The sequence below is a fragment of the Hypomesus transpacificus genome, unplaced genomic scaffold, assembly GCF_021917145.1.
Source record: "Hypomesus transpacificus isolate Combined female unplaced genomic scaffold, fHypTra1 scaffold_176, whole genome shotgun sequence".
Classification (NCBI taxonomy): Eukaryota; Metazoa; Chordata; class Actinopteri; order Osmeriformes; family Osmeridae; genus Hypomesus; species Hypomesus transpacificus.
The window spans coordinates 86,281-114,021 of NW_025813730.1; the positions used below are offsets into that span (position 1 = coordinate 86,281).

The 27,741-nt window shown below is 45.3% G+C and overlaps 5 protein-coding genes across 11 annotated transcripts in view; 3 read left to right on the plus strand and 2 right to left on the minus strand.

Moving 5' to 3' along the window:
* LOC124489122 (zinc finger C3H1 domain-containing protein-like) overlaps window positions 1-934 on the minus strand; it is a 17,837-nt gene extending 16,903 nt beyond the window's left edge. For both annotated transcript variants that reach the window (XM_047051778.1, XM_047051777.1), the window contains exon 1: window positions 223-934. In XM_047051778.1, coding sequence (XP_046907734.1) covers window positions 223-760 — 538 coding nt within the window. In that variant the 5' untranslated portion in view covers window positions 761-934. The remainder of the gene's footprint in view (window positions 1-222) is intronic.
* A 455-nt stretch (window positions 935-1,389) lies between these two features.
* tbc1d15 (TBC1 domain family, member 15) lies at window positions 1,390-10,713 on the plus strand. 2 transcript variants are annotated; one of them, XM_047051810.1, is made up of 17 exons: window positions 1,390-1,495; window positions 2,500-2,598; window positions 2,693-2,767; window positions 3,229-3,364; window positions 3,489-3,696; window positions 4,883-4,985; window positions 5,078-5,272; window positions 5,844-5,972; window positions 6,121-6,224; window positions 6,450-6,544; window positions 6,637-6,753; window positions 7,207-7,307; window positions 7,490-7,589; window positions 7,859-7,956; window positions 9,066-9,182; window positions 9,314-9,400; window positions 9,608-10,713. In XM_047051810.1, the coding sequence occupies exons 1-17, from the start codon at window positions 1,472-1,474 to the stop codon at window positions 9,803-9,805; spliced, it is 1,986 nt and encodes a 661-aa protein (XP_046907766.1). In that variant the 5' UTR covers window positions 1,390-1,471; the 3' UTR covers window positions 9,806-10,713. The 2 variants fall into 2 exon arrangements, with proteins under 2 accessions (XP_046907766.1, XP_046907767.1); XM_047051811.1 differs by lacking the exon at window positions 1,390-1,495 and adding an exon at window positions 1,916-2,054.
* Window positions 10,714-13,667: 2,954 nt separating this feature from the next.
* tph2 (tryptophan hydroxylase 2 (tryptophan 5-monooxygenase)) lies at window positions 13,668-19,261 on the plus strand. 2 transcript variants are annotated; one of them, XM_047051797.1, is made up of 11 exons: window positions 13,668-13,897; window positions 14,653-14,790; window positions 14,969-15,152; window positions 15,621-15,721; window positions 15,926-15,993; window positions 16,180-16,376; window positions 16,632-16,767; window positions 17,170-17,296; window positions 17,488-17,583; window positions 17,779-17,912; window positions 18,862-19,261. In XM_047051797.1, the coding sequence occupies exons 1-11, from the start codon at window positions 13,742-13,744 to the stop codon at window positions 19,034-19,036; spliced, it is 1,512 nt and encodes a 503-aa protein (XP_046907753.1). In that variant the 5' UTR covers window positions 13,668-13,741; the 3' UTR covers window positions 19,037-19,261. The 2 variants fall into 2 exon arrangements, with proteins under 2 accessions (XP_046907753.1, XP_046907754.1); XM_047051798.1 differs by lacking the exons at window positions 13,668-13,897; window positions 14,653-14,790 and having other exon boundaries at window positions 15,150-15,193.
* Window positions 19,262-19,591: 330 nt separating this feature from the next.
* si:ch211-218c6.8 (apoptosis facilitator Bcl-2-like protein 14) lies at window positions 19,592-22,366 on the minus strand. Of its 4 annotated transcripts, none has more exons than XM_047051800.1 (6): window positions 22,153-22,365; window positions 21,385-21,562; window positions 21,214-21,303; window positions 20,953-21,078; window positions 20,230-20,711; window positions 19,592-19,947 (listed from the first exon to the last, which is right to left on the minus strand). In XM_047051800.1, exons 2-6 carry the CDS (start codon window positions 21,551-21,553, stop codon window positions 19,915-19,917), a joined length of 900 nt encoding a protein of 299 aa, XP_046907756.1. In that variant the 5' UTR covers window positions 21,554-21,562; window positions 22,153-22,365; the 3' UTR covers window positions 19,592-19,914. The 4 variants fall into 4 exon arrangements, with proteins under 4 accessions (XP_046907756.1, XP_046907757.1, XP_046907759.1 ...); XM_047051801.1 differs by having other exon boundaries at window positions 20,230-20,511; window positions 20,653-20,711; window positions 21,214-21,562; window positions 22,153-22,363; XM_047051803.1 differs by lacking the exon at window positions 21,214-21,303 and having other exon boundaries at window positions 22,153-22,366.
* Window positions 22,367-24,392: 2,026 nt separating this feature from the next.
* Window positions 24,393-26,171, plus strand: LOC124489139 (atypical chemokine receptor 3-like). Its single transcript, XM_047051809.1, has 2 exons — window positions 24,393-24,471; window positions 24,825-26,171. Exon 2 carries the CDS (start codon window positions 24,860-24,862, stop codon window positions 25,931-25,933), a length of 1,074 nt encoding a protein of 357 aa, XP_046907765.1. The 5' UTR covers window positions 24,393-24,471; window positions 24,825-24,859; the 3' UTR covers window positions 25,934-26,171.
* Window positions 26,172-27,741: the final 1,570 nt, after the last annotated feature.

Genomic DNA, 27,741 nt, shown 5'->3' on the forward strand with positions numbered 1-27,741 from the left:
GCTTGCTACAATTATTGTTAGCAATCTAATCCACATAAAATACAGTTGTCAAATATTTTAGCAACATGTTCATATCATGTCAGCCACAGCTCTGACAAACCACGTCATACCCAGTGTTACCTTACCATCTAGGGACATACATGCCGGTTACATACCAGCCGATGTTGTGCCAATTAGCTCACTTATACATTTTTGTTAGTAAGAATCAATAACAAAGGATACTTCTTGTGGGAGATTCTCTGATGTTGTTGTGATTCTCTCCGGACCCATAACGACCCTGGGGAGGTCTCCCAGGTTCTCTTCCTCCAGCAAGCAAGTCTCCCCAACCTACTCTGTCCCAATCCCCGTGTCCTTCATTTGGCTTCCCCCGATGTCTAAATCTTCCCAAGGCACTATGACTTCGTTCCCAAAAGCTGGAGCGTGGCCTCTGATCTGGCCCCAACGGTAGTCCCGGTGGTGGTGGTCGGTCTGGTCCACTGGGTCCCCCTTGCTGTCGGTGATTTATGGGAAAGGGACTGTGCAGGTGAGGTCCGCGGTTGTATGGCATTAAAAGTCGAAAATCCGGTGGTATAAGCGAAGGTAACATATGCAGTTTTTGCTTCGATTTTCGTGTACTTCGTTGTGAGTTAGGGATCGTTCTACTACTAGGCCTTAATCCCTGCTGTATAAGCACCTTTTCCTCGGTTTCATCATCGCATATCTCTCCGTCTTCGAGCTCCCCTTCTTCTCTCGGAGAGAGATCACTCGGTTTTAAATCCATTTTGTAGCCTAGTACAGCTTGATCGTTACGTGTAGAGGTAAACTCACTACATCTGTCTATAATTACAAAATCGGACCCATTAATAGGAGAGCAAATATGTTAAGAAGTATTATGATCAATAGCACAGTTAGCTAGCTAGCCTGTGCGCTAGCTTCGCCGTTCTTACTTCCTGTGGTTTCGCTTATCAGGAAATGGCGTAATATCCCCCTATGGGAGTGTCCGTGGTTGCATTCCAATATCCTTACTGTCATTCAGTAAGCCAGGCAAAACTTGTGTATGTCTCTGTAAAGAGCACTTTTTAGTTCAAGTTCAAGTCTTTTATTGTCAGATGCACAGAACAACACAAGGTCAGACTGGGCAAGACAGCGCAAAGCAACCCGGCATAACATGACACATCTACCCTGATGTGGATGGACAATAACGTTTTATTTATTTAATTAAAATCATATATTAATGCCATCTGAACAATACATTGTTGGAATAAGTAAGTCGTTCTAAGATTAAAATACACGAATTAAAACGGCTCCCTACAATGTTATTTGTCTGTGATGAACCCCTCTTTACTGCCAAATACATGGAAACGCCTGGTGCTCACGCATGCGCAATCAGACATTTGCGGAAGATGACTTGTCACTGTTGTTGTGGAAGCTGACAGGCACGTGAGCTATGCTACGTAGCTAGTCGAGTCGTGAGTGCTTGCTAGCAGGCGACATGGCGGCTGATACTCCTCCAAAGGTATTGCAAATACATAACTGTTGGAATATGTTTATTTTGTGTGTTTGCGTGGTAACAGATTGACTTCTGTAGGAAAATACTTTAGTCAATATGAAGAAACAATGGATAGATACAAGTAATGTCCAACCATGCTTTTGTTTTGAGTTTCCCTACTGTAGCCTCGCCAGCTACGGAACTGTAGTGTTGTGCTAATTTATCAAGAGTTATTCGAGTTGATGAGGTGATGTCGATTAAATTCAGCTTCAAAGACACCGTTTCATAGCCCCGTAATTGGTTAATCATTTAACTAGCAGAAAAAATGAAAAAGAGAGCTTGCTATAAATCCTTGTTTCATATCGAGTCACTGCAAGTGCAAGCATTAGACGTTAGCATTTTTGGACACGTCACGAAGCATGGGATCCTATCAGAGATCGACAGATACGTGGCTATTTACCTAGTCTAGCTAGCTTGCCTTGAACTGCCTTCACTTTGGGTTAATGTCGACTCGTTTTGTTCAAGAATGCTAGTGATATGTTCCCACTTGTCAAATTAGAAGAACTATTCAATGCTATGTAAATTGGTAATGTATAAGCTGGAACGTGGTGTATTTAGGCAGTAACTGAGATTAGCAATAAAGCTAGTAACAAACCACGGTGTTTTGCAGCTTCTAGCTGGCTAGCTAATTGCTACGAAAGACCCATGCCTTCTATTTGAAGCTTAGCCAACTGCAAACTAGTTTAAATAACTACTTTATTTTATATAAAGTTCCCTATTTCGTTCATGCTCTTAGTACAGCTGTAGGTAAATGCTGCCAGTGACTTGGAGAAGGTAGCCTAGCTACCTGTTAAGCGGTAGCTGGCTAGTTATCTAGTTAGTTAGCTACCGCCACAGTATAGTGCGTGCAGTGTGTTTATATTTAAAGCATAATGATTAGCTACGCTATCTACGTTACCATTTCCAAGTGAATAAATAAACTCTGTTGAAACGTTTTCCTTGTAACAGTGTGTTATTTCTGCTCCCTTGAGGTTGTATTTGAACATGAAGGTGTGTTCATACATTCAAGCAATGACGACAGCGACGAGCAAGACCTTCTATCACCAGGTTTCCTAAGATTAATTGACAAGGTACATGTGGTTTATAGCATTTGGAATTCATGTACAATTCAAGAAGGGACACTTTTGAGTAATATGTTTCTTGTTTCCCCCTAAAAAAAATCAGGATGGGGACATTGTTGTGGAATACAAACCTATGGAGGACAGTGTGGATCCATCCAACATGCTGTGCGCTGGCAAGGTTTGGATCCTTTACTGCGTAATTGCTATATTATACAGACAAAAAACAGGGGTGGCGGTATCTAACTGATCTCACAGCATATTAGGATTAAAAAAAGTGATGTGACAAAATCAAAACCTTATAGAGATATTTTCCTGCATTCTCCCTGCAACATTTAAATTGTGGTGGCTGTTTTGTCTAAAGACGCAACTATTCAACTCCACCAGGACTAATGACCTCCTGTTTGGCCTAAGGTCACCCAAAGCTGCTTTTAGCTGCCCTCTTCTGCATTCTGTATTTAAGACCCCGATGGAGAACTTCATAAATAGTTTATAAGGTTGCACTTAAGAGATGCCGCTGTTCTCGTAACTCTGTGCTATGTTCTTGTAAAGCCCATGTGAGTCCAGGCAGGGAGTCCAGGCAGTAATGGAGAGCTGCTGTTGTCATGGCTCCCTGATGAAGCCCATGTGTTTTCTGAGCAGGACTCCAGCTCAGTGATGGAGTGGTCCAGAGGTCCGGGGGAGAAGCCACAGGTGGAACCGCAGCAGAGCTACGAGACAGAGTGGGACATGATCAACGCCGTCACCTTCAAGAGGAAACCCTGCACCAACGGCGATGGTGGGGGTTCAGGCTCCAGACTTGTTTTCATACGCTGGTTGATATGTTTGGGAATTGATGTTGTAGAGAACTTGTACATTGTTCCTTTTTTAAATATATTGTCTTTTTTGCATTTGTTTTTTAGGTGCTTTGAACCACACTAATGGGAAGAGCAAGTACTCATTCGCCTTCAGTGTGTATGACCTCAGGTCAATCACGGTGAAGGAAGAGGGCTGGTCTTACCTGGTGTTCCAGCTCAAGGAGCCTTCCTCTGCCCTGCCAGCACTGCATTTTCACCAAGGAGGCAGTAAAAGCTTCCTGGACTGTCTGAGGAGATACACAGTGCTTAGCGAGTGAGTACACAGGCCCAGCAAACCAGGTTTTGAGAGAGCAACAAAGGCAAATGTTCACCTGGTGCATTGTGGTTATTGTCCAGCAGATGGGGTCATCAGAGGTCTTTCAGGGACGAATGGTCATTATGAATATTTTTTCTGACCGATAGCCAACACTCGTTAATGACCATTAACCGTTAAGCAACAAGATTAAAATGTAGAATGGACGAGCGTCTGTGACTCAATCGTTTTTTATTTATTTATTTTTATAGCAGCATAAACAACAACAGAAGAGAAACTGATTAAAAACGAAAACACATTGAATCCGAGAGCGTGTTGCACTGTGCTTCAAGTGGCTCGATCACGTGATCACGTAAATCCAAACCGTTAAGATGATTGGCGGCTACAACAACATGGAAGTACAAGTGTTATCCTGCTGCTACTCCTCAATGAAAACGGAGATTGCGGAAAGTCACTTTTCATTAGGGTTTGAGCTAATGTTTCTTCTCCTTTTATGCCTTTTTTTGTGATAATCCTTTTTTTGGGTCAGCGAGCAGCCTCAAGGAAAACAACTGTCATCTAGAAAGAGTCTGGCTTTCTTTCTGTGGGGGATTCTTTATCTCTGAGGAGGTAGCTGTTATTAAAGTTCTTATCCAGGCTTTTTATAATCCAAGCAGTTCCTCCAACTGTGTCTTCAGGTTTTGAGTTATGAAAATGGTTTGTGATATCATGCGTGTGTTATGACGGCAGGTAGAGGTGTGATGAACCTCAAAGCTGTTGAAATTAATTGCAAGAAAGCTATTATTGACTCTGCACGGACGTGTCTCATTGTGATGGTGGTGCTGTTACCGCGGTGCTGTTACCGCGGTGCAGACGTCTAGATCAGTGGTTCCCAACCCTGGTCCTCAGTGCACCCCTGTCCTGCCTGTTTTAGAATGTTTCACTGCTCCAACACACCTGATTCAAATGAATGGTCATACGCAGGCTTCTGCAGAGCTGGATAACGACCCAATCATTTGAATCAGGTGTGTTGGAGCAGGGAAACATCTAAAACATGCAGGACAGGGGTACCCTGAGGACCAGGGTTGGGAACCATTGATGTTCCGATCTCAAGCTTGTTTGTTTGGTTTAGTTCTTGAAGAAGCCTGAATCCTTGTGCTACTGAAACACGCTGTTGAGCACTTGTGTCTGTGTCTGTCGTTTCCAGAGACCCGGAGGACGAAGGCTGCCTGCTAGTCAGTACTCACCACAAAGCTCTCTCCCAGTCCTTTGAGAATCTTCTAGACGATAACAACTTCGGACTCGTTCATGTACGGTGGCAGCTGTCACACAAGCATTGAAATGTGCATGAGGGGATGATGTAGATCACGTTGTTAACCCCCCCCCTCCTCCACCCCCACAGAAGCTGAAGAAGGATCCGTACGTCACCACCCTGGGCGGCTTCTCCAAGGTCACCAACTACATCTTCGATGCGTTCCGAGGCTCGGAGGAGCAGCAACAGCGCCCCCCAGAGGAGGTGGCCGACCTGCTGGGAGAGGTCATCCCAGGCCTGGAGATCAACCAGCAAGAGGAGCCGGGCTTCGAGGTCATTACCAGGGTGAGTGGTCCACAAGAAGCAACGCTGATGTCATGTGATGTATTCATTTAGCTGAGGCTTTTACCCCAAGCTGTGGCGCTGAGCGAGGCTGTTGGTGCTGTTCTGAGGGGCACTGGGGTGGTAGGCAGAGATGGATATGTTTCTTCATGCGTCTTGCTGTGGTCGGGTGTTTATTAGGGGTGGGGGAAAGAATCGATTCACATTTGAATAGAGATTCAGTCTGCTAGCGATTCAGATCGATTCACAAATATATGTCAATACATTTTTTTGTAATGATTTTTTTAAATATATATGTATATATATATATTTTTTTTTTTATGTCGGAAAAATCGTGATCGATTTTTTTTATCGACTCGTTTCAAATCGTGAGGTACCAAAATATTCCCACCCCCAGTGTTCATAGTGAACAATCCCTTCCTCGTCTTTACACCACTGACAGACCTCCACGATCTGCTGTACTTTCTGTATGTGGAAGTCGCTTTGGATGAAGGCGACTGCTAAGTGAACCAAACGATTGACAGATCTTCTTGTCGAGTGGGAGTCGTAATGCCTGTTCCCCCGCCTGTGTCAGATTGACCTGGGTGCCAGGCCAGACGTGCAGAGGAGGAGTCCACTGTCTGCAGAGGATCTGGCGGAACACCAAGATCCAGAGGGAAGATTTCACAACGTCCCCCACCTCAAACAAGCCATATTTAAGGGGGTATGTTAAACAGGCTGTTACCCACGTACATCCATCATGCTGGGAAATTCCTCCAGGTGGATAAAGTGGTTAAAGGTCTTTTTTAAAGGTCAGCTTTTAGTGCACTGAATAAATGAAGCTTCTTTCTTATTTGTTTTTGTCATTGTAGGGTCTGTGCCACGCACTGAGGAAAGACACGTGGAAGTTTCTCCTTGGCTACTTCCCATGGGACAGCACCCACGAGGAGAGGAAAGCCCTCCAGAAGAAGAACACGTAGGTTGCTTATCTCTCTATCCTCGTGTTACTGGATGATTTGCTAGCGTGTACACAGACACACACACAGACACACACACAGACACACACACAGACACACACACAGACACACACACAGACACACACACAGACACACACACAGACACACACACAGACACACACACAGACACACACACAGACAGAATGCCAGGCTTCATTGCCTGCCTTCCACCATTGGTCCACTAGAGATGAGTACTTCAGGATGAAGCTGCAGTGGAAGTCGGTCAGTGAGGACCAGGAAAGAAGAAACTCCCGCTTAAGAGACTTCCGCAGTCTGATAGGTAACGCCATGGCAACCAGAGCCCCTTCATCCACTCTCTCTTCCAGCCAGACTCTGAGACTGTGGGCTTCATACCACACTGTTTCTTCCTAGAGAAAGATGTCAACCGCACGGACCGAACGAACAGGTTCTATGAAGGCATCGACAACCCAGGACTTGTCCTCCTGCATGACATCCTGATGACGTACTGCATGTATGACTTTGACCTGGGTGAGTGCACACAGTGATCGCTGGCCATGCAGATGTCCTCAATCACAAACAGGGGCAGAAGATTTGAACATGATCTGATCATTAGTAGTATTAGTTGATTGTTATTAGAATATTCTAAATGTTACCTGTGACTCACCCCTGATAACTCCCTCTGAATCCCCATCTTTAACTGAAACTATCCTGTCAAAGGTCAACATATAGAACAGTGTTCTGAAACTGTGTAAATATTTAGCAAGTTGTGAGAATTTAAGAAGGCATCATTTTGAATAGCACATAATGAGTTTCTGTCTTAACTGCTTGATTGTTGAGGTTTGCCTCCACAATTAAGGGCGCACCATAAATTAAACGCGTTGATATCGTTATGAGCTTGTGTTGCTGTGTTTGTGTCCTTCAGGTTAGGGTTAGGGGTTAGAGCTTGTGTTGATGTTGCTGTGTTTGTGTCCTGTCCTTCAGGTTACGTCCAGGGAATGAGCGACCTGCTGTCTCCAGTGCTGTATGTGATGGAGAACGAAGTGGACGCCTTCTGGTGTTTTGTGTCCTTCATGGATCAGATGGTAACACTGCTTTGCTTTAATCTTCTTCTGTTCCTTCTGTTAACGCCGGGGGGTCCAGGGTTAGCCTGTCTCCTGGACATCACTGGACATCCAGGCGTTCCAGTTGGTTTGAATCTTTTGAGGAGCAACATAAGCTATTTCCTCAGTCCCGTATATATGTGTGTGTGTGTGTGTGTGTGCAGCACCAGAACTTTGAGGAGCACATGCAGGGCATGAAGACCCAGCTCATCCAGCTAAGCTCTCTCCTCAGACTGCTGGACGTGGCCTTCACCACCTACCTCGGTACAAATATTGCATGTATAAAATACATCAGAAAAATCAAGGATCAGAAGCGCATAGTTCTCACTATTTCAGTGGGTAACGTCAAGGAACGGTCTGTATTTACCGGACGCACAGTGCTTATGTAGAGTAGTAGCTCATTGTTTTGGTTTTGTTCTCAACATTTCTCATGACAGATATAAAAATACAGTATATGTGTAAAAATCAAATCCTTTTTAAATAACTGTCAAACTGGCACTTGGTCTGTTAACCCCCCTCTCCTCTTCCTACAGAGGCGCAGGATTCAGGATACCTTTACTTCTGCTTCCGTTGGTTACTGATCCGCTTTAAGAGGGAGCTGAGTTTTCAGGACGTGCTTCGGCTTTGGGAGGTGAGTTCCTTCAGCAGGACCTGCAGCCCTGTTCCTCCTTCAGCAGGACCTGCAGCCCTGTTCCTCCTTCAACAGGACCTGCAGCCCTGTTCCTCCTTCAGCAGGACCTGCAGCCCTGTTCCTCCTTCAACAGGACCTGCAGCCCTGTTCCTCCTTCAGCAGGACCTGCAGCCCTGTTCCTCCTTCAGCAGGACCTGCAGCCCTGTTCCTCCTTCAGCAGGACCTGCAGCCCTGTTCCTCCTTCAGCAGGACCTGCAGCCCTGTTCCTCCTTCAGCAGGACCTGCAGCCCTGTTCCTCCTTCAGCAGGACCTGCAGCCCTGTTCCTCCTTCAGCAGGACCTGCAGCCCTGTTCCTCCTTCAGCAGGACCTGCAGCCCTGTTCCTCCTTCAGCAGGACCTGCAGCCCTGTTCCTCCTTCAGCAGGACCTGCAGCCCTGTTCCTCCTTCAGCAGGACCTGCAGCCCTGTTCCTCCTTCAACAGGACCTGCAGCCCTGTTCCTCCTTCAGCAGGACCTGCAGCCCTGTTCCTCCTTCAGCAGGACCTGCAGCCCTGTTCCTCCTTCAGCAGGACCTGCAGCCCTGTTCCTCCTTCAGCAGGACCTGCAGCCCTGTTCCTCCTTCAGCAGGACCTGCAGCCCTGTTCCTCCTTCAGCAGGACCTGCAGCCCTGTTCCTCCTTCAGCAGGACCTGCAGCCCTGTTCCTCCTTCAGCAGGACCTGCAGCCCTGTTCCTCCTTCAGCAGGACCTGCAGCCCTGTTCCTCCTTCAGCAGGACCTGCAGCCCTGTTCCTCCTTCAACAGGACCTGCAGCCCTGTTCCTCCTTCAGCAGGACCTGCAGCCCTGTTCCTCCTTCAACAGGACCTGCAGCCCTGTTCCTCCTTCAGCAGGACCTGCAGCCCTGTTCCTCCTTCAACAGGACCTGCAGCCCTGTTCCTCCTTCAGCAGGACCTGCAGCCCTGTTCCTCCTTCCATGATGGGAGTAAACCTCAATACAGACCGGAGTTATAGTGACAGAAGTTGTGCTCGATTCTGTGGGCATATGTGAAGCCCTCTGTGACATGACTTGTAAAAAGGGCTATACAAATACATTTATATTTGATCCTGCTCAGGTCATGTGGACCGGCTTGCCCTGCCAGAACTTCCACCTGCTGGTGTGCTGTGCCATCCTGGACGCAGAGAAGCAGAAGATCATGGAGGAGAACTATGGCTTCAACGAGATCCTCAAGGTAAATGCTGTTCACACCCAAAGCCAAGTTATTCGCGCCAGTGAAGCGACTTTTTTTGCTTCTCGTTCACGTGTATTTGAATAAATATTGTCCCCTCTAAATGTGCATGCTGTTGTTTCCTGTTCGAACAGCACATTAATGAGCTTTCAATGAAACTGGACATTGAAGAAATCCTTCACAAAGCCGAGGCCATTTGTATGCAGATCAGAAGCTGTAAGGTAAGAAAACGGTTTATGCTCTAACTTTTAAGTGTCTGAAGCAATTTCAAAACAGAACAAATGACATGTTCTAGATCTTCGTAACCTTCTTGTCACGTTTGTGTGCTCCTGCTGCCACTCATGTTGTACTGATGCCTACAAATCCACATGAAAGACGATTGAGGGTTTGTGTGAAGACTAATATATACATATTTCTTGCTGAAACAGGATTTGCCTCATGCAATAAGTGAAATCCTGGGATTCAACATAGAAACAGAGATTCCTGGGTGTGAAATGAGGGAGTTTGGGACGTGTGAGTCATCTTCATCTCCAAGATCCACACAGAGACAAGAGACCTTCTCCAACGGCCATGGACATTTAAGAGAACCCCTTAAGAACGGGTGCAAAGTTGCCTTCATATCATAGTGAACAATACAACTCAGACAACAAAGAAACTTTTCTTATATCCACCCATAAGGAGAATAGCAGACCTCTGCTGGAGAAACCGGCAGGTCGATGCCACAATATCAAGTTCTGGAGGAGAGAAATGTAATCGAATGTACAAAGGATTGAAGATTATTCAAAGTTTATTATTTTTGTAATTTCTTGAACCATTTTGTCTTTTCATTGAGTCATTACTTCTCTTTTGCGAGTGATTTTGACATAAGATGGGTGAGGTGAGTTTGCAATGTAAGTAATGATGTGCTTATTATTCTTTAGGAAACCCTTTTATGAATCATGCACACAATGTCCAAATCCTGTTTTTGAATTTAAATGTTTGTTTAATTACATGCACATTTGGCAGGAGATTTTAATTGCCACTGACAAACTGGATATTGGCACCAGAGATCTCTAAGTGAAATGTGAGAAAAGTCAAAAAACAGCCACCATAGTTACAAAACCGTACAGGGATAATACAGTAAATGCAAACCATTGTGTACTCAAATTTCAGTATTGATGAGTTTGGTTTATTTTTTATTATTCCATGGATTAAAATATTTTATAGACTAAATATTTCCTTCCTTGAAACCTATTGTTTTCCACTTGAGTTACTAACCATAATCCTTACATTGGATTGTTTTTGGATTTCTTTTGTCCATTTTTTAATACAAGCATAATCTTGATCAAATTGAAGTATCCATTTGTTTTGCTCTGATTTATGAACAACTTTTATTTTTTGTTGAGTGAATTGATTAACATAAATGTAACAATATTCATAACGTTTTTCGTTCTGGAGGTATTTAGTAGTGTTAGCACGTGAAGCAAAGGGTTCAGTTCCTATTTTAATTGAAGGGAATGTTTTCTTCAGGGAATAAAATCAATCATTCAGGGTTTATTTAAATGTATCCTTGTTAACTGGCAGTTAATCTTGTGATAGTGACACATTTTCTATTTCCTCTTCCTCTGTATTCTTAAAGGGGCAATTGACTGTTTTTTTGGGGTATTTCACACTGTTCCTTAAGGTCTCCGAATAGGGTATGTAACATTGGTTGGGTTGAAAATGGCCCGGGTGCTGTTCTATGCCCTCTTACAGATCGTCTGAAATGTTCCCGGGAAAAAACACTAGCTTTTCTCCTTTTATGGTATGCTCATTAATATTTAGATAAGCTGCGCGCTGATTGGTTGGTTATCAACGAGTGAAGCTGGGAGCAAAAACGCAACACGGCCAACAGCAGCACTCGCTGAAACACTGAAGTTGGAGACTTGAAATAAAAACGCGCAAATAAATCTATTGTGTCTACACAACACTGTTTTCAACAGATTGACTATATAACATTTGAAATGATAACATTACTTGTTTCCACTTCTGTTGTTGAAGCAAACTGGATTGACTTAGGTGGGTAGAACATTAGGCTACAGCTTAGCAACCAAACGTTGTTGCAATCGTGATTCTACTCGGCTTCAGTTAGCTAGCTAGGCTAGCTCTAGATATCTTGCTGTAAAATAACATGACAAAGATCTGGACAAACATGCATCGTGAATTGTAGATTTTCATTACACAGGTTATTTATTTGAATGAAACACAGTCAGGAACATGAATCAACGTTAGCCCCATTGCCAATAAACTAGGCTAAATTATTACACATTCTATGCTCTTGCATTAACTAGCAAGCTAAACTTGTTTACATGCCTACAGTCTAGGTGTTACTAGTAACAGTTACTAGCAATGCTAATGTATCCTGTATCTAAAACCTGCCTTTCTCCAGTTCTTTCAAATAGATTATCTAGACAGGCGTTAGCAATAAGCCAGACTGCAGTTCGTATTCTGGCTATTTTTCGGAAGCTTCCCTTCTAATGCCGACTACAGCTAGTCTAGCTAGAGTCATTTGATGTGTGTAGAAACGTATTTAGCATTCTACCTGGTATGCTATATACAGGAAACGTTAGCATTGCTAATAACTGTTAGCACAACATCTTACTGTCCTTATAGCTTGCGGTTGCAATGAGCATACGGTTGGAACAGCACTTCTTTCCAGGTTCAGTTTCCTAGCATATCCTGCTTGAAATTGTCCAAGGTTGTCAAAACTGTCTTGGGTGAAATGTTCAGAGCAAATGAATGATTGAGTGTCGAACTTCGCCTGGATCTTCTCATAGACAACAGCAGCCATGCCTGTTGAATGTTTGGCTCCTTGGGAAGACTGTAAGTGTTAGCCTTCCCTGTACAGCCTGGAACACAGCATTTACGACCGTGGTCCATAATCAATATCCTTGTTATAATTCAAAACGTTCTTCTTTGTAATTCCTTATAAGTAGCCTACACAGAGCAGCGCGCAGCTAAACTAGTATCGGAGATAGACGCTACCTCTGGCTGGTCTGGATGTAAATTCTGGGGCGTGACAAAGATACAGACCAGAGCCAATAAGAGGGCGATCACCGGTCCTACGTAGGACCGGTGGCTTTGTTGAAAAGCTAGCGTTTTACAGCCAAATTTTTTCTTTTTGAGATTTGAATGGGATAGAGGTGTCAATAGACTTTGATATTCACGGTATGTTCAGTTTACCCTCCGAACTGTCGTTTTTCAACAATGACAAGGTAAAATCGGTTTTGCAGTCAATTGCCCCTTTAAATTCAAAGTAAACTCGATTAGATTAATGATTAAGTACATCTCAGTCTTCCTATTTTTACTAAATATGGAGTTCTATAAATTGCTTCTGCTTAGATTATTTGAGCGTATTGCAAGATATTAAGTTATTATTTCAACTAAAATGAAACTATATTTTCATTTGCTGTCCAACATGTAGTCAATGCAAGGAATATTCAAGTCTCCAATATTGAAGCAAATGTGTGGTTATTTTCACTTCTTAGTTTTTTTTTATGCCGTACTTGAATTTGTCCTAAAATGTCACGGAGGCCCGAGACGTTATTCAGGCATTTGACTGCGATTGAAGAACTGAAGCACCCATCATTCCCGCCCCCCTCCTGCCCCCATAATTCCACTTGAAATGCAGGCCATGCACGGCTCTAAATGCCATTTCGCCCTTTTTAAGTCTGTGACGGACGTCAGTATGTGACGCTCGTCTGTCTGTGACAGTTCACAGTGCTCCCCGTGGCTTTGATGGAAGACGTTTGGAGTTGTCTCAGGCATGGAGGCGGCGGGGTCGGCGCTGCCTCCGGATCGAAGTATCAACACACAGATCTGCTCATAATTCGAAGTCCCCTTTAGAACAAAGCCTAGCCCGGCATAGCGTCCCAGCGCCGCATGCTTTCATTTCCTGTCAAGCAGGAAATTGCTTCAGAGTTGCCCGATAGCGTATCGCCTACAGCTTATCTTCCAGGGATTTAATAAAAGAGGCGGCTTTGTTTGGACTGACAGCTACTTTACCATTCAGACGCACCTGTATTGTACTTTATGAATGCGGGAAAATAGCCAGAACGCATTGTCTGCGTCATCTTGTGTAGCCCAACAAATCTCGTCTCATCAGCTGGCTTCCATTGCATCATCCTGTGCAATATCCCCATCAGCCTCCTTCTATAGAGGGAGATCTTGGTGTTAAGAGTGCATTGTCAAGGATAAAATCTTAAATCTGATATAAAATGATAATATTTTGTCAAGTCACCCCCCCCCACACACACACACACACACCTAATGAACAGCAACACCTGCCTCCTATCCCACAGTTCTGACTGATGGAGTCGAGGGGCGGAGAAAGCTCTTCAAACCTTTATACCAACCTGTGTGTCAGCACTGAGTGTCATGAGGGGTGCCTCAGCCCCCCCCCCCATCCCCCCTCCCCCTCATCCCCCCTCGCCTATAAAGCAGCTCAGGGCAGGGGGTGGAGGCAGAGCGCAGCACGGAGGCGTGAGACGAGGCGCGCGGTGGACAGCATCAAGGCACTGTGCGGTACACTGTCCTGCCTGGCCATGGCATCATCGTCACAACCCAGGAAGAGGGAGCCCGTGCCCAGGATGCAGCCAGCCATGATGATGTTCTCCAGCAAGTACTGGACCCGCCGAGGGCTCTCCCTGGATTCGGCCATGTTCAGCCAGCAGAACCTGCGCCACACTGGTGGACAGATGGTAAGAGCCTGAACAGGGCACCTGCCGTGGGCCCCTGAGGGCACCTGCCGTGGGCCCCTGAGGGCACCTGCCGTGGGCCCCTGAGCATTGATTGGTTGGTTGATTGAAAAGCTTTTGCTATTTGGTTGGTTTGATAATTGGATGGATTTCTTGTCTGTTGGATATAGTTATGCATTGTATGATTGATGATGGTATATTAGAACATTTGTGGTCTTAAAAACACTATAAACTATGTTTATAATCTGACAAACTATCCTTGCTATTCCGTTATTTAGGCTTTATTGTCATTCAACAATACAGACTGAGTGCACATATGAACGAAATTTTGTCCAAGTAGTGCTCTAACTAAAAACATTACTCCTGTGCAGAGTGAATACAAATAAAGGCAAAAACTATACAAAAGATAACCATGTTAAATATAATTATTGCACATCATAAATATGGATATTGCACATATTGAAAAGATAGCTTACAAATACAAAAAATCCCTTTCAAACAGCGGCATATAAATACAGTTGTTGCATGTCACAGACCAGTAAGGCTTTGAGATGTAGAATTATAGGTTATTTAGAGTTCACTGAACTCAGTTCAGAAGTCTGATAACTTGACAGTAGTCATTGAACATTTTGTTTGTGAGTATATCCTTGTATCCTGTTTTGTAGATAAAAAATCTAACTTCCTGTTCATTTCTGGTTAGTCTGTAGTAATCAAAATACTTCATCATGTCAAAGCTAATCAGCGCTTTTGTTGCCCAGACACGACGCCCCTCATTCTATCCTATCGACGAGAAACCTAACACCGAGAATCAGGCTGCAGAGACAGGGAAGACTGCCGTGGTTTTCACCCTGAACAACGAGGTTGGATGTCTGGTCAGAGCGCTGCGCCTGTTTCAGGTCTGTCACATCTTGATATCAATCATATTTTAAGATGTAGGAAGTACGTTTTACGAATGTTTATTAAAAGTTTCTTACACTTTCGATTTGATTCCCCTATGATTGATGGAAAAAATGCCTGAGTTAACATGCTTTACCTTTTTTTTTATTGCTATGAATATATTCTAATGTTCACCAGGAGAAACATGTCAACTTGAATCACATCGAGTCTAGAAGGTCAAAGCGCTTCACTTCGGAAGTGGAGATCTACGCTGATTGCAGTTGCACCAAGAAGCAGTTTAATGAGTTGCTTCAGCACCTCAAGGATCACGTCAACATCGTTTCCTTCAACACTCCTCCCCACGTATGGACCGCTGAAGCAGGTAGACAACTCCTCTGTTTTGTCTTGAATCACTGGCCATGGGTAAGATCATGTTGTTCTACATTCTTTGTAAAACAAGTGTGCCTCTGTTGTTGCTTAAAGGTTGAGAAAATAAGATTAGAAGACTAGATTGCGGCTGAGTGTGTGGTGGACAGTTGCACATGCGTTCATTGGTTTGAATGCTCAGAATGTCTGGTTATAGTTTTGCTCCTGGTTCAACATCTCATGTATGTCCCTGTGCCTGACATCATGTGAGTTAAGGACTTGCACAGAGTATTGTGTTTGTTTATTTACATAGTATCTTGTGTGTGCATATACAGAGTATAGTGTGTGTGTGTGTATGTGTGCAGAGTATAGTGTGTGACTATTGTATATGTGTGTACACTGTACATGCAAAGTATCTTGTGTGTGTGTGCAGAGTATATAGTGTGTGTGTGCAGAGTATATAGTGTGTGTGTGTGTGTTGTAGATGAGGAAGAGGTGCCCTGGTTCCCACAGAAGATCTCAGAGTTGGACCAATGTTCCCACCGAGTCCTGATGTATGGATCAGAGCTGGATGCAGACCATCCTGTAATTTCTCTACATTATCACTCAAATTCTACATGATTATTTTCCTCTCAGTGACAAACTGGTAGCCTTCAGTTCATGGATGTTTCATGTTGCTGTTAGATGAGCTGTAATCACCTGAAAAGGAGAACCCATTCACTACTTCATACCTAAGCAGACACTAAACCTAACTGATCTCTTATCTCCCTGCTCTTCCTCTCCAACCAGGGCTTCAAAGATAATGTTTATCGCGAGAGAAGGAAGTATTTTGTGGAAGTGGCCATGAATTACAAGTTGTGAGTGTGGTTTCTGATAGACTTCACTAATCCTTCACTATATATCTGCGTAATACATTTCCTCATACACAGAACAATACCAGAATCACATCAGACAGTACAAAACTGCATAGCAATGTTGCACATTTTGTCAAGTAGAAGCTGCAAAACTTACCTAAATGACCCCCCTGTATCCTCATCTCCCAGTGGCCAGCCTATCCCTCGCATAGAATACTCTCCAGAGGAGGTGAGGACATGGGGGGTGGTGTACCGTGAGCTCACCAAGCTCTACCCCACACACGCTTGCCGTGAGTACCTGAAGAACCTCCCCCTGCTCTCAAAGCATTGTGGGTACCGAGAGGACAACATTCCTCAACTGGAGGACGTGTCTCTGTTTCTGAGAGGTAGGGGGCAGCCGGGTCCTTTAACAGGTTCTGTCAAGCGTTTCAAACTGTAAATCAAAACTGAAACCCTCACCCATGTACGATCAGCACAGTGGATGTTTGTGTGATGACTGTTTCAGAGATACCAAAATGTTTATGTGATGACTGTTTCAGAGATAACAGAATGTTTGTGTGGTGACTGTTTCAAAGATACCAAAATGTTTGTGTGAAGACTGTTTCAGAGATAACAGAATGTTTGTGTGGTGACTGTTAAAGAGAGATCAGGCTTCACCGTGCGGCCTGTCGCGGGGTATCTGTCGCCGAGAGACTTCCTGGCTGGCCTGGCCTACCGAGTGTTTAACTGCACTCAGTACGTTCGCCACAGCACTGACCCCCTCTACACACCAGAGCCGTGAGTACCACAGCTACCCTCCCCTGTGAGTACCGCAGCTACCCTCCCTCCCTCCCCCTGTGAGTACCGCAGCTACCCTCCCTCCCTCCCCCTGTGAGTACCGCAGCTACCCTCCCTCCCTCCCCCTGTGAGTACCGTAGCTACCCTCCCTCCCTCCCCCTGTGAGTACCGCAGCTACCCACAGCTCCACGCTCCACTATTGCTCGTCTGATCAAACTGGTTTGTCAGCGAGAAAGAGAAGTACAAAGACATTGAAACATGGATCGGACACTGGTCTGAGACAGTTGATGAATTTCCGGTTGGTGAACTGTGTGGAAATGCAGAACAATTAGTTTTTCTTTGTGAATTTTGTATTATTAACATTTATATTCCCTCAACCATATCTTAAACCTTTCCCCTCAGAGACACCTGTCATGAACTGCTGGGTCATGTCCCTCTCCTCGCCGACCCTAAGTTTGCCCAGTTCTCCCAGGAGATTGGTCTGGCGTCTGTAGGAGCATCGGACGAGGACGTACAGAAACTAGCCACAGTGGGTACCAGCTGGTCTACATCTGACCCTCTGTGGGTACCAGCTGGTCTGACCCAGCTGGTGTGGTGCTGAGTGTGACCCAGCTGGTCTGACCCAGCTGGTGTGGTGCTGAGTGTGACCCAGCTGGTCTGACCCAGCTGGTGTGATGCTAGTGTGAATGGTGGAGCTGTCTGACTGTCTTCCTTCTGCAGTGTTATTTCTTCACCATCGAGTTTGGCTTGTGTAAACAAGATGGCCAGCTGAGGGCTTATGGAGCAGGCCTGCTGTCATCTATTGGAGAGCTACGGGTAACACACACCTTGAGTACACACACACACACACATTGTACTCATATTGTACAAACACACACACACACACTTTGTACTCATATTGTACACACACACACACACACTGTGCACACACATATCAGACAGGGTCAAAAACCATTTAGAATACTTCTAAATACCTCACAAGTGTAATGTCGTCCCCACCTGCCCCTCCAGCACGCCCTGTCTGACAAGGCCACAGTGAGGATGTTTGACCCGGGGACCACCTGTCACCAGGAGTGCCTCATCACCACTTTCCAGGATGTCTACTTTGTATCCGACAGCTTTGAAGAAGCCAAAGAGAAGATGAGGTGAGGGCAGGTGTAGGTGGCACGCAGACTGGCGATAGCACCTTCTACTGTGTATATAACAGCAGTAATGGATGGGTGGGGGACAGCATGAGGAGAGGTGGTATGCACTACTGGACTACACCCATGGGAAATCTCACTGGCTCTTTGGTTGATCTGCAACTGTGGGCCGTCTTAAATGGCTTTGATCTAACCCATCGTCCTACACAGTCCATATCTCTACCTGTGACACCCTACACAGTCCATATCTCTACCTGTGACACCCTACACAGTCCATCTCTTTACCTGTGACACCTCACACAGTCCATCTCTTTACCTGTGACACCCTACACAGTCCATATCTCTACCTGTGACACCCTACACAGTCCATCTCTTTACCTGTGACACCTCACACAGTCCATATCTCTACCTGTGACACCCTACACAGTCCATCTCTTTACCTGTGACACCCTACACAGTCCATATCTCTACCTGTGACACCCCACAGTCCATCTCTCTACCTGTGACACCCTACACAGTCCATATCTCTACCTGTGACACCCCACAGTCCATCTCTTTACCTGTGACACCCTACACAGTCCATCTCTCTACCTGTGACACCCTACACAGTCCATATCTCTACCTGTGACACCCCACAGTCCATCTCTTTACCTGTGACACCTCACACAGTCCATCTCTCTACCTGTGACACCCTACACAGTCCATATCTCTACCTGTGACACCCCACAGTCCATCTCTTTACCTGTGACACCTCACACAGTCCATCTCTTTACCTGTGACACCCTACACAGTCCATCTCTCTACCTGTGACACCCTACACAGTCCATCTCTCTAACTGTGACACCCTACACAGTCCATATCTCTACCTGTGAGACCCCACAGTCCATCTCTCTGCCTGTGACACCTCACACAGTCCATCTCTACATGTTACAATCTGCCCTCCCCCATACAGGGAGTTTGCCAAGTCGATCAAGAGGCCCTTCTCAGTGTACTATAACCCGTACACGCTAAGCATCGACCTGCTGAAGGACACCAGGAGCATAGAGAACGTGGTCCAGGAGCTCCGGAGCGACCTCACCACCGTGTGTGACGCCCTGGGCAAGATGAACACTTATCTGGGGATCTGACCATATGCCGTCAGGGCGATTTAGACTCAATCTATTTCCTGTGATACAAGCACACCCCAAGCCCAGGGAAAGCCTCGCGATCTGTCAGTGGGTGATGTTTGTTGTCTGGGACAAGGAAACCAACTTTAAATTCTTACAAATGTAAATAATCCCTTTTTCCTCTCCTTCGTCAGTGCTACTGCATAACTTCAGTACGTAATGAAGCATATGAGTTTAGTGTTGAATGTTCTCCAAAAAATGAAAGGATTTTTTCCTGCTCTGTACATAGAGCATGTCATTGCAATATGGACTTTAACTGTTGTCTGTCAGACTGTCCATATCTCAGACATGCCCTTGAATCTAGAATGTGTTAACATGTCAGTCTCCCAGCTTGACAACATCATCAACATGTTATTAAAAAGCTAATTAAGATCCATTTCTAAAAACAGAACTTCAAGAATGTTTTAATTTTCAAGAATATTTTCAATAAGTGCCGTCACTGGGTGCAGTATGTGCGTGTGTAAATGTTGTACGTGTGTGAGCTTTCAACTCTTGTTTAACGACCAACACTCGACATTTAGTAGATTGCATGCTTTTATTTGTATGCATTTGTAATACATATCATTTCAAAGCAAAAATATAATTAAATGTTTTATGTTAAACAAACCACTCTTCATTCAAAACAGTAAGACAATAATTCATATTTAGTCATTTAAAAATACAAATCCCTGCATCGCCTCTTCTGAACTGTTATTGCTGCTGGTAATAATTGGTCTAAATTAATAAAATGTCAAAATATTAAAGATGCTGTAATCCTGCAAAACCTGTTGCCTAAATCCTGCTTTGATGTGAAGGTGTAACCATGGTGATCTGCGGGCTGTGGCAGTTCTTTGCAAGTGTTAATCAATGTCTTCGGATTCAAATACTTTTTTCTAGGAGGCAAATAAATGAAAGTAATCATAAGAATCATAAGAATCTTAAAACATTATTACCATAATGTACCCACCCAGCACCTCTCACCCCCCCCCCCCACACTCACCCAGGCCCCGCCCCCCCACACTCACCCAGGCCCCGCCCCCCCACACTCACCCAGGCCCCGCCCCCCCACGCTCACCCAGGCCCCGCCCCCCCACGCTCACCCAGGCCCCGCCCCCCCACGCTCACCCAGGCCCCGCCCCCCCACGCTCACCCAGGCCCCGCCCCCCCACACTCACCCAGCCTCCGCGCTGCTTCACCCAGGAGGAGTGGTGTATCTGGACGTAGTGAGTGCCGTAGCCCATGGCCCTACTCATGGGCAGCAGGTCGACCGCTGACAGCCTGCTGGTCACCTCGAAGGCTACGGCGATCTGCTGCCTCTCCAGCCGGTCCCGGGCCTGGGCCGTCCGGCCGCCGCTTCCCCCGCTCACTACCTCCTGAACCCTAGAGGTCACCTGCTCAAACAGAGCGTAGGTGAAGGTGCTCTGGAGGTAGGTCTGCATGGCCTGGTTCCTCTGGATCTGCCAGGGAGGTGCTCCCATTTCAAATGCATGGAGGGGTTTTAAATGTAGTTCTGTGTTACCATTTAACACACCAACAGACACACACACACACACACACACAGAAACACTTACCGATACACGTTCACACACATGCATTACCTCCTCATTCAGCTGGTCTCCAGAATTCTTCAGAAGCTCCACCAGTTTCTGAATCACATCTGCAGAGAAGAAGTTGTTTTCAAGTTCAAGCCTGTGAATGTCGTGGGCCGGCCGCAAAACTACCGTTCTCAACGTGGTAGAAAGGCGGTATGAAACATAACCACCAAGTCTTTCAGTCAGACAGATGTGATGCTTGTGATCCACACACTGTGTGAGAAAACTGATACGATCTATCCTAATCGTGTGTGTGTGTGTGTGTGTGTGTGTGTGTGTGTGTGTGTGTGAGAGAGAGAGGCCTACCCTCTGGGTTCTCAGGGGAGTCTGGTTCTAAACTGCTCGGTTCTCTAATCTGCACATTGACATCGTCTGCTATCTCAGTCAGCCTGTCAGCCACAGCAGTGAGACCCCGGCCTTCGTCTGCTGCACCTGTCACACACAAACAACACACACACATACACACCAACAAACATGCACAACACACAAAACACACCAACATTAACAGTGTGTTGTATAGAACCAGAGGAACCAGAATGTACAGTATAGAACCAGGGTGTACAGTACCAGAACCAGAAGAACCGGGTTGTATATCGGCACCGGATGCACACTCGAATATTGCCACGGGCTTCTTCTTAAAGATGGTTTCTCTAGCCCCTGATTCAGCATATGCCCTCTGCGTTACTTTATAAGGCCCTGAAGGCGGTCTCATTAGACCTTCAAAACGTATGCCTTTACCTCTTTCTCCCAGTAAGGATGGCCCAGGGGCAAGTGGTGGCAAAGAGCCCTCAGCCCTCATGAAAGACTTTGGCTTGTGCCTGGACCTCCTGGTGCAGTAGGCCTGGAGGAGCACGTACTCGTCACTGTTCGTGTCCACTCCATAGTCCTCCTCTGCCCGGAACTCCATGTTGCTCTTCTGGAGATAGAAACCAGCACGAGTGCACCTATCACTTCAACATTAAGACCTAGATGACTGGTGTTATTAGTTTCTGAAAGCAGTGCAAAATTGTATTTTGATGTTTAACTGGTCATGTTGTGTAGCCAACCCAGAGCCAGAGCCACAACCTATGTGGTGGACATTAGCGTTATGTAGAGTTTGTCAATGAAACTTGAGATATAATTTGGTTGTCATAGCATTGTAAGAGTCGAACGCTTTCATTTGCATTTTCCATTAGGCTAACTCTGAAAAATGTTAGTACAATGTTCAGTCATGTGACGTCTAACTGTAACCTACCGTCATTACTTTAGTGTTCATTTGAATTTTCTTAAAGCGTTAGGTAGAGTTTGTCGGTTATTTCTTTTTAGAATTACCTATACATTATTATAATGCTAAGGGAATTTATTTGCACGATTGCACAAATTGCACCTTCTATTGGGCTATACTCTTTGCTAAAATCAACCCGGTAGTTTAACTTTTTTAACAGCAATGGTTACAGTTTCATTGTCTTAACCGATGAACTACAGTTATTACTATTTTCCAAAGCATTCGTTTTTTAGGGTGCCTACCTTAACGTAACTGCCTAATCGGTGTTGAGTGTATGATTAAACAGCTTCACACATAGCCTTTAATAAGGCATGACAGCAAGTTGGCCTGAATCCACAACAAAAATCAAGCGGTGGATGAATTTATACAACTTTCAAACAGTCAAAAGACGAAAGGCTCGTCGTGCAGTCGCCTACTACGTGTTAAACTGCTTCCTGGTGTTGTTGCTTTCTCACTGCCGCCTCCTCCTGGTAGGTTAACGATTAATAAAATGGCCTTTTACTTTTCACTATCCTTTTGCTTTTAGTTCGTGTATCCTATTTATCTGTTGTGACCAGCTGCTCAAGACCTCGCCCTGTCGGTCGGCCGGTTGGTCTGTCCAGACAAATGTCCCTGTGGTCGCAGCTATTGGGAACCCATGCTTATTCAGTGACATGTCAATATTAAGGCAAAGAAAGTGAATTGTTTTTTCTTTTAATACATTTATTTCACAATCATGTCGATATCCATAAGGCCTGCAATTATATGATAACCCTTGAATTAGGTGACAAGGTTGTTCTCCTGTTAAACATCGCCAATATCATTCCGTTATAGGCTTCTCGCCAGTCGCCACCCACCGCCGTATGGTTGGACGGGGTCGGATGAAGTCAAGCCGTAGAGAAAACACCAGTTCTCCACGCTCGGTGAAATCTGTCACCGTCCAGGTGCCATCCACGTCACCGTCAGTGCACATCCGGCGGGACAGAATGCGCGCGTAGCGCTTTCCTTTGAAGGACACATAGATCAGCTCGTCACGCTGACCTTCGCTTGTCGGTGTCGCACCGGGGAGGCTTGGTGACTCACGGAAGGACGATCCGGAGGCCGAGTCCCAACGGGCACAGCACGTGGCTGGAGAGGAACCTGCCGAACAAGTGTAGAAATCTTCCGAACCGGAGTGCTCATGGCCTGGAGATTTCTCAGTTGTAATCTCTACAGGTTGTCTACATTCAGATGTGACTAATCTCGTGGTTACATCTCGATCTGCGCGCATCACCTCACCAACGTCCTCGTTCAGATAAAAGCAGGCCAGTGGAGGCGCGAGTGATGTCTCGTTGTCTCCGTCAGGTTTATCTGCCTGTGCCGGTGGAAGACAATACACTTCCACATTCCCATAATGAAATAAACCAATATTGCCGATCATAACTTTCAAGCGAATGTGAAGGCTGGGGATACTGAAAGAGAGCGACTGCAAATTGTCGGGTGTTAGCGGGACTTCTAGACGGTTTGTCACGCGCACTTCTACACCATGCTTGAAGCCGAAGCCGATATCAATAGGCCTACCTGGCGGAAGGAACACACCAATGCGTACATTAGTAGGCCTATCTGTTGTTACACACTTGACACGAGTGGGGGCTTTTTACCTCAGAAAAAAACAATAGTAACAATGGGCCTCACATGCACCTGCACATTCATTTTTTGAATCCGGCATAGTTCCGTAACTAAAGATCATAGAATATCGAGCTGTGGGGAGCTTTGATGACTCCATAACTGCGAAAAACTTGTGTCCCAGCACAGAGACAAGGGTTGAGGTCTTGGTCAGAGGCCAACGGCTTTAGACCACTGTTGATGTTTAACAACTCTACCTATTATTATGACGTCACGAAGGCCAAAATGCTGTAGCATCAAGCTGTCCATTTTCCAAAAATGTCATATAAATTGCCATTTCGTTGACAGTTTGTCAACGAAACATTAGTACACTTAACTACTAAAATGTCATTAATTTTAACATTGTACAAGTATTATACATTATTATTATTTTGAAGATTCAATGTAAGGCTTCTTGTGTGAATTTCTTTTTAAAAAAAATCAATAAAAGCTTTTTATGAAAGTATAGCTATTTATAAAAATATAACCATGGTGCTTTTCATGTTGTGTTATAACCTGTTAGCAATAAACATACAGCATGATGTATAGAGCTGCCAACATCCAGCTGGACCCTCACACCGTTCTGAGGGGGACTGCCAAACATTTGGACCCAAGATCATTTACATTATGGTAAATAGAGATGCATGAGAAAGGTGTTGACAAATGTCAACAGGAGCTCACCTGACCACAAAGTTTTCTTTTCCATGGAACATTTGCATCTAAGTGTTTGTTCACTTGTAAAAACGACGAGAATGAAAACCCATCAAACCTTGAAATTCCGCCGCATTCATCACTCACATGTCCACTGGACCATCACTGGAGAATGCAAACTGCTTGGTCTCTTTGTCTGTCAAATTATCATCATGAGGAAGGGTAGTAGCAGCCAGACACTATAATCACAGACATCCTTAGACGTGCATCATCCTCTACCTGAACTGGTGAGTTCCTTCACAGCCAAGTTTATCTCTGAAATATAAAAAAAATAGGAAATAAACTCATCTTCACATTGTTTAGATGTTGAATAGTTTGGACGTTTAGCTTATTGCTCTTTTTATTGATCTTCAGTTGTGCAATTTTTTTTTTTGTATGGTATGTTTATTAAATTCTCCTTGACAATTTCTGTTTTAATTTGTAATAGGTAATTTTTTTTGTTTCAGTGAACAAAATTAATGACTACTCTTGGTACATTCATTAAGATTCAGTGACAGAGTTCCAGGCACTTGATGAGCGACACACCCATTTATCCTGCCCTGTCTGACTAACGTTGTTTTCTGACACCATTTTCACACAGGAAGCTCTGCCTGATTTCCTCCCAAACTACACATAATGGCCGTCAACAGCAGCCCCTCCATTAACATCACATCTTCAGGAAACACATCATCCAACCACTCTACAGACGACGGGGACTCCTTCCCGTCGGACTTTGAGTGTTCGCCTTTCTCATGCTTCCTCTCAGAGATGTTGGTTGAGAAAATATACCAGTGCATTGTTAACTCCAACCCCAACTTGCTCCTTGGATTCAAAATCTTCATCCTGCTGACTAGCCTGACGGCTAACGTGGGCCTGACTTGGCTCCTTCTGAGTCCCAGGAGGGCTCTGTCTGCCTCCGAGGTGCTGGGCTTCAACCTCTCCCTGATGGACATCCTGTCTGCCTCCGAGGTGCTGGGCTTCAACCTCTCCCTGATGGACATCCTGTACTGCCTCAGTCTGCCGCTGAGTATTTATATCATCCTGCACCCAGACGCCCCTGTGAAGACCCTAATGCTCGCTGACGCCGCCTCTATCCTCAACCTGTTCGGCTGCCCGCTGCTGCTAGCGTGCATGTGCGTGGAGCGTTATCTGGCGGCCGCGCACCCTGTAGCGTACCTCAGACTGCGCAGGCGAGAGTACCGCAGCGCCGCATGTGTGCTGGCCTGGCTGCTCACTCTGGCCGTGGTTCTGCTGGCCTATTACCTGGGTGTGTTCAACATGGTTCTGTATCTGGCCGTGACCACCTCTGTCCTGTTCCTGGTCATGCTTCTGTGTCTGGCGGGGATGGTGTGGGTCCTGTGGGGGAGGGGTCCTGGTGAGGGTCCACAGGACGGCGTGCCTCTGAAGAGGAAGGTTGTGAAGAACATTCTGGCGGTGATGCTGCCAGCTGCTGTGGCTTACATGCCCTTGGTGGCCCTGGTGCCTCATTTATCCATCATCTACTCCCAGAAAAGTGTCAATCCAGCTCAGTGCTCCGTCCTGCAGTTCCTCTGGATGTCCCCAAGCTTTGGCACCTACATCGGGCCCATGTTTTACCTGTCCCGTGTTAGACAGCTGGCTTGCTGGAGAAAGACAGGGAGGGTAACAGAGCAGTCCCCCAACTCCAACATACAGGTAGGATCATCTGTAGATGGTGTAAATGAGACTTGAGGTTTGGAGCCATGGAGTTAGGGATTGGGGCCATCGAGTTAGGGGTAAAAACTCGGTAGTTCCAAGATCATGATGTTGTGCGAGCCGATGCTGTACAGTTACAAAAAATTGCTCTGTAGGGGGATTTCTGACCAGTAGACTTGGTTACTTTCAACATATTACTTCATGTGGTTATGGATTTTTGGGTACACTATTAACATTTTCTGCAACATGTGTATAATTGTTTTAAACTTTTGATTGTGACATTTTTACTATTGTTCTATATGTAATAAACATGGTTTCAGTACCAGTCAAAAGTTTGGACACTATAAAACTAGAACCTATTCCGCTTGTTTCCTGCATGAGTGTGGGGTAACAGGCAGTGGCGTGTTCAGGGAGTGGCCTAGGGTGGCACGGGCCACCCCTGAAATCTGATTGGCCACCCCAATATCTTAAAATATGATTGGCTATATGCCCAGTCAGAGGCGGGCCACCCCTTGTGCCACCCCTATCAAAAATGTCTGGACACGCCCCTGGTAACAGGGTGCAGGTGTTCACAGTCATAAATCCCTGTGAGGGTGTCCCCAGAGAAGCCCCGAGGCTGGGGCTTCTGCCTCACCTCCACCCTGCCATCCCAATGATCCACCTCCTACGGGGCCGGACCATCACCTGCCACATCTTAGTCTTCAAATCAAATGTATTTGTCATCTTAGTTTTCAGCTCCACTCCATAATACGTTTAAAAAAAAAAGAAAAAGAAACGGAAGAGATCTACGTGAGGGCGAGCACTTCCGTTCACAGATTTTTGTTAGAAACTGAGAAAGTCATGTTACATGACATTATCCATAGGGAACACATATGACTTGCGTGACTTGCGGATTGAGCTATGCAAGTGGGCCCTCAAAGTGGAAAAGGTCGGGAATGGCTAATTACTGATTAAGTATATGTCAGAGCCCATACTTCTTTACATTAACTTGAGAGAAAATGTGTATCAGAATCAGAATCAGAATTTGTGTTTATTCGCCATGAAAGTTTGCACAGACAAGGAATTTACTTTGGCAGGAGAGCCTACCCAGGCAGCCATTTTCGGCGCCAAGTCAGTGTAGTCAGCACTTCGACTTTTACCAGATCTTGTTCAAACAGGAGTATCTGTACTTCTATTTGAGTAAAGGATGTGTGTACGTCTGCCATCTCTGCTTAGACAACCGAGTGTCATTGTTCAGTGTTTGACTTTGTGACTACCACACCAGACCACCAGAGGGCAACCCCGAGCCTATCTGCTGCGCGAGCTCAGGTAAGGTTATGATCGGTCACTTGCTAAATCGACAAATAGCCTATACCACTGATATTAATTCTTATTTAAGTCATCCCCATAAAGTAACCACTACATTAGTAGGTATCCATTCTGACCGAAACAAATTACGTTCTAAAAGAAACAGTCGCTCCATGTACACCAACCTGTCATCGATCTTAGAACACTATTCTGATCTTATTGCGAGCTTTTGTGGCCCTAATTGGTACGCCGGTTACGTTGAATATTACAGTTGGTGAATTTAGTTTTAAGAATATATTGGTAACTTTTCTCTGGTGTCACCCATGCGCGCTAGGCTATAGCAGCCTATTTTTATTCAGCCTATTATTATTATGTATTTGTTACAATTGTCAAAATGTGCAGTAACTGGTCGACCAACCTAGATACGAACAATAGTCTACCTGTGGTTTGTAGTCGTTTGAAGCTCTAGCTATTATTGTAACAGTTGCTTAGCGGCGACGGCAGTATCAGCGGCATCACTTCCCACGGGACTGCTGGGGACGTCGGGCGTAGAAATA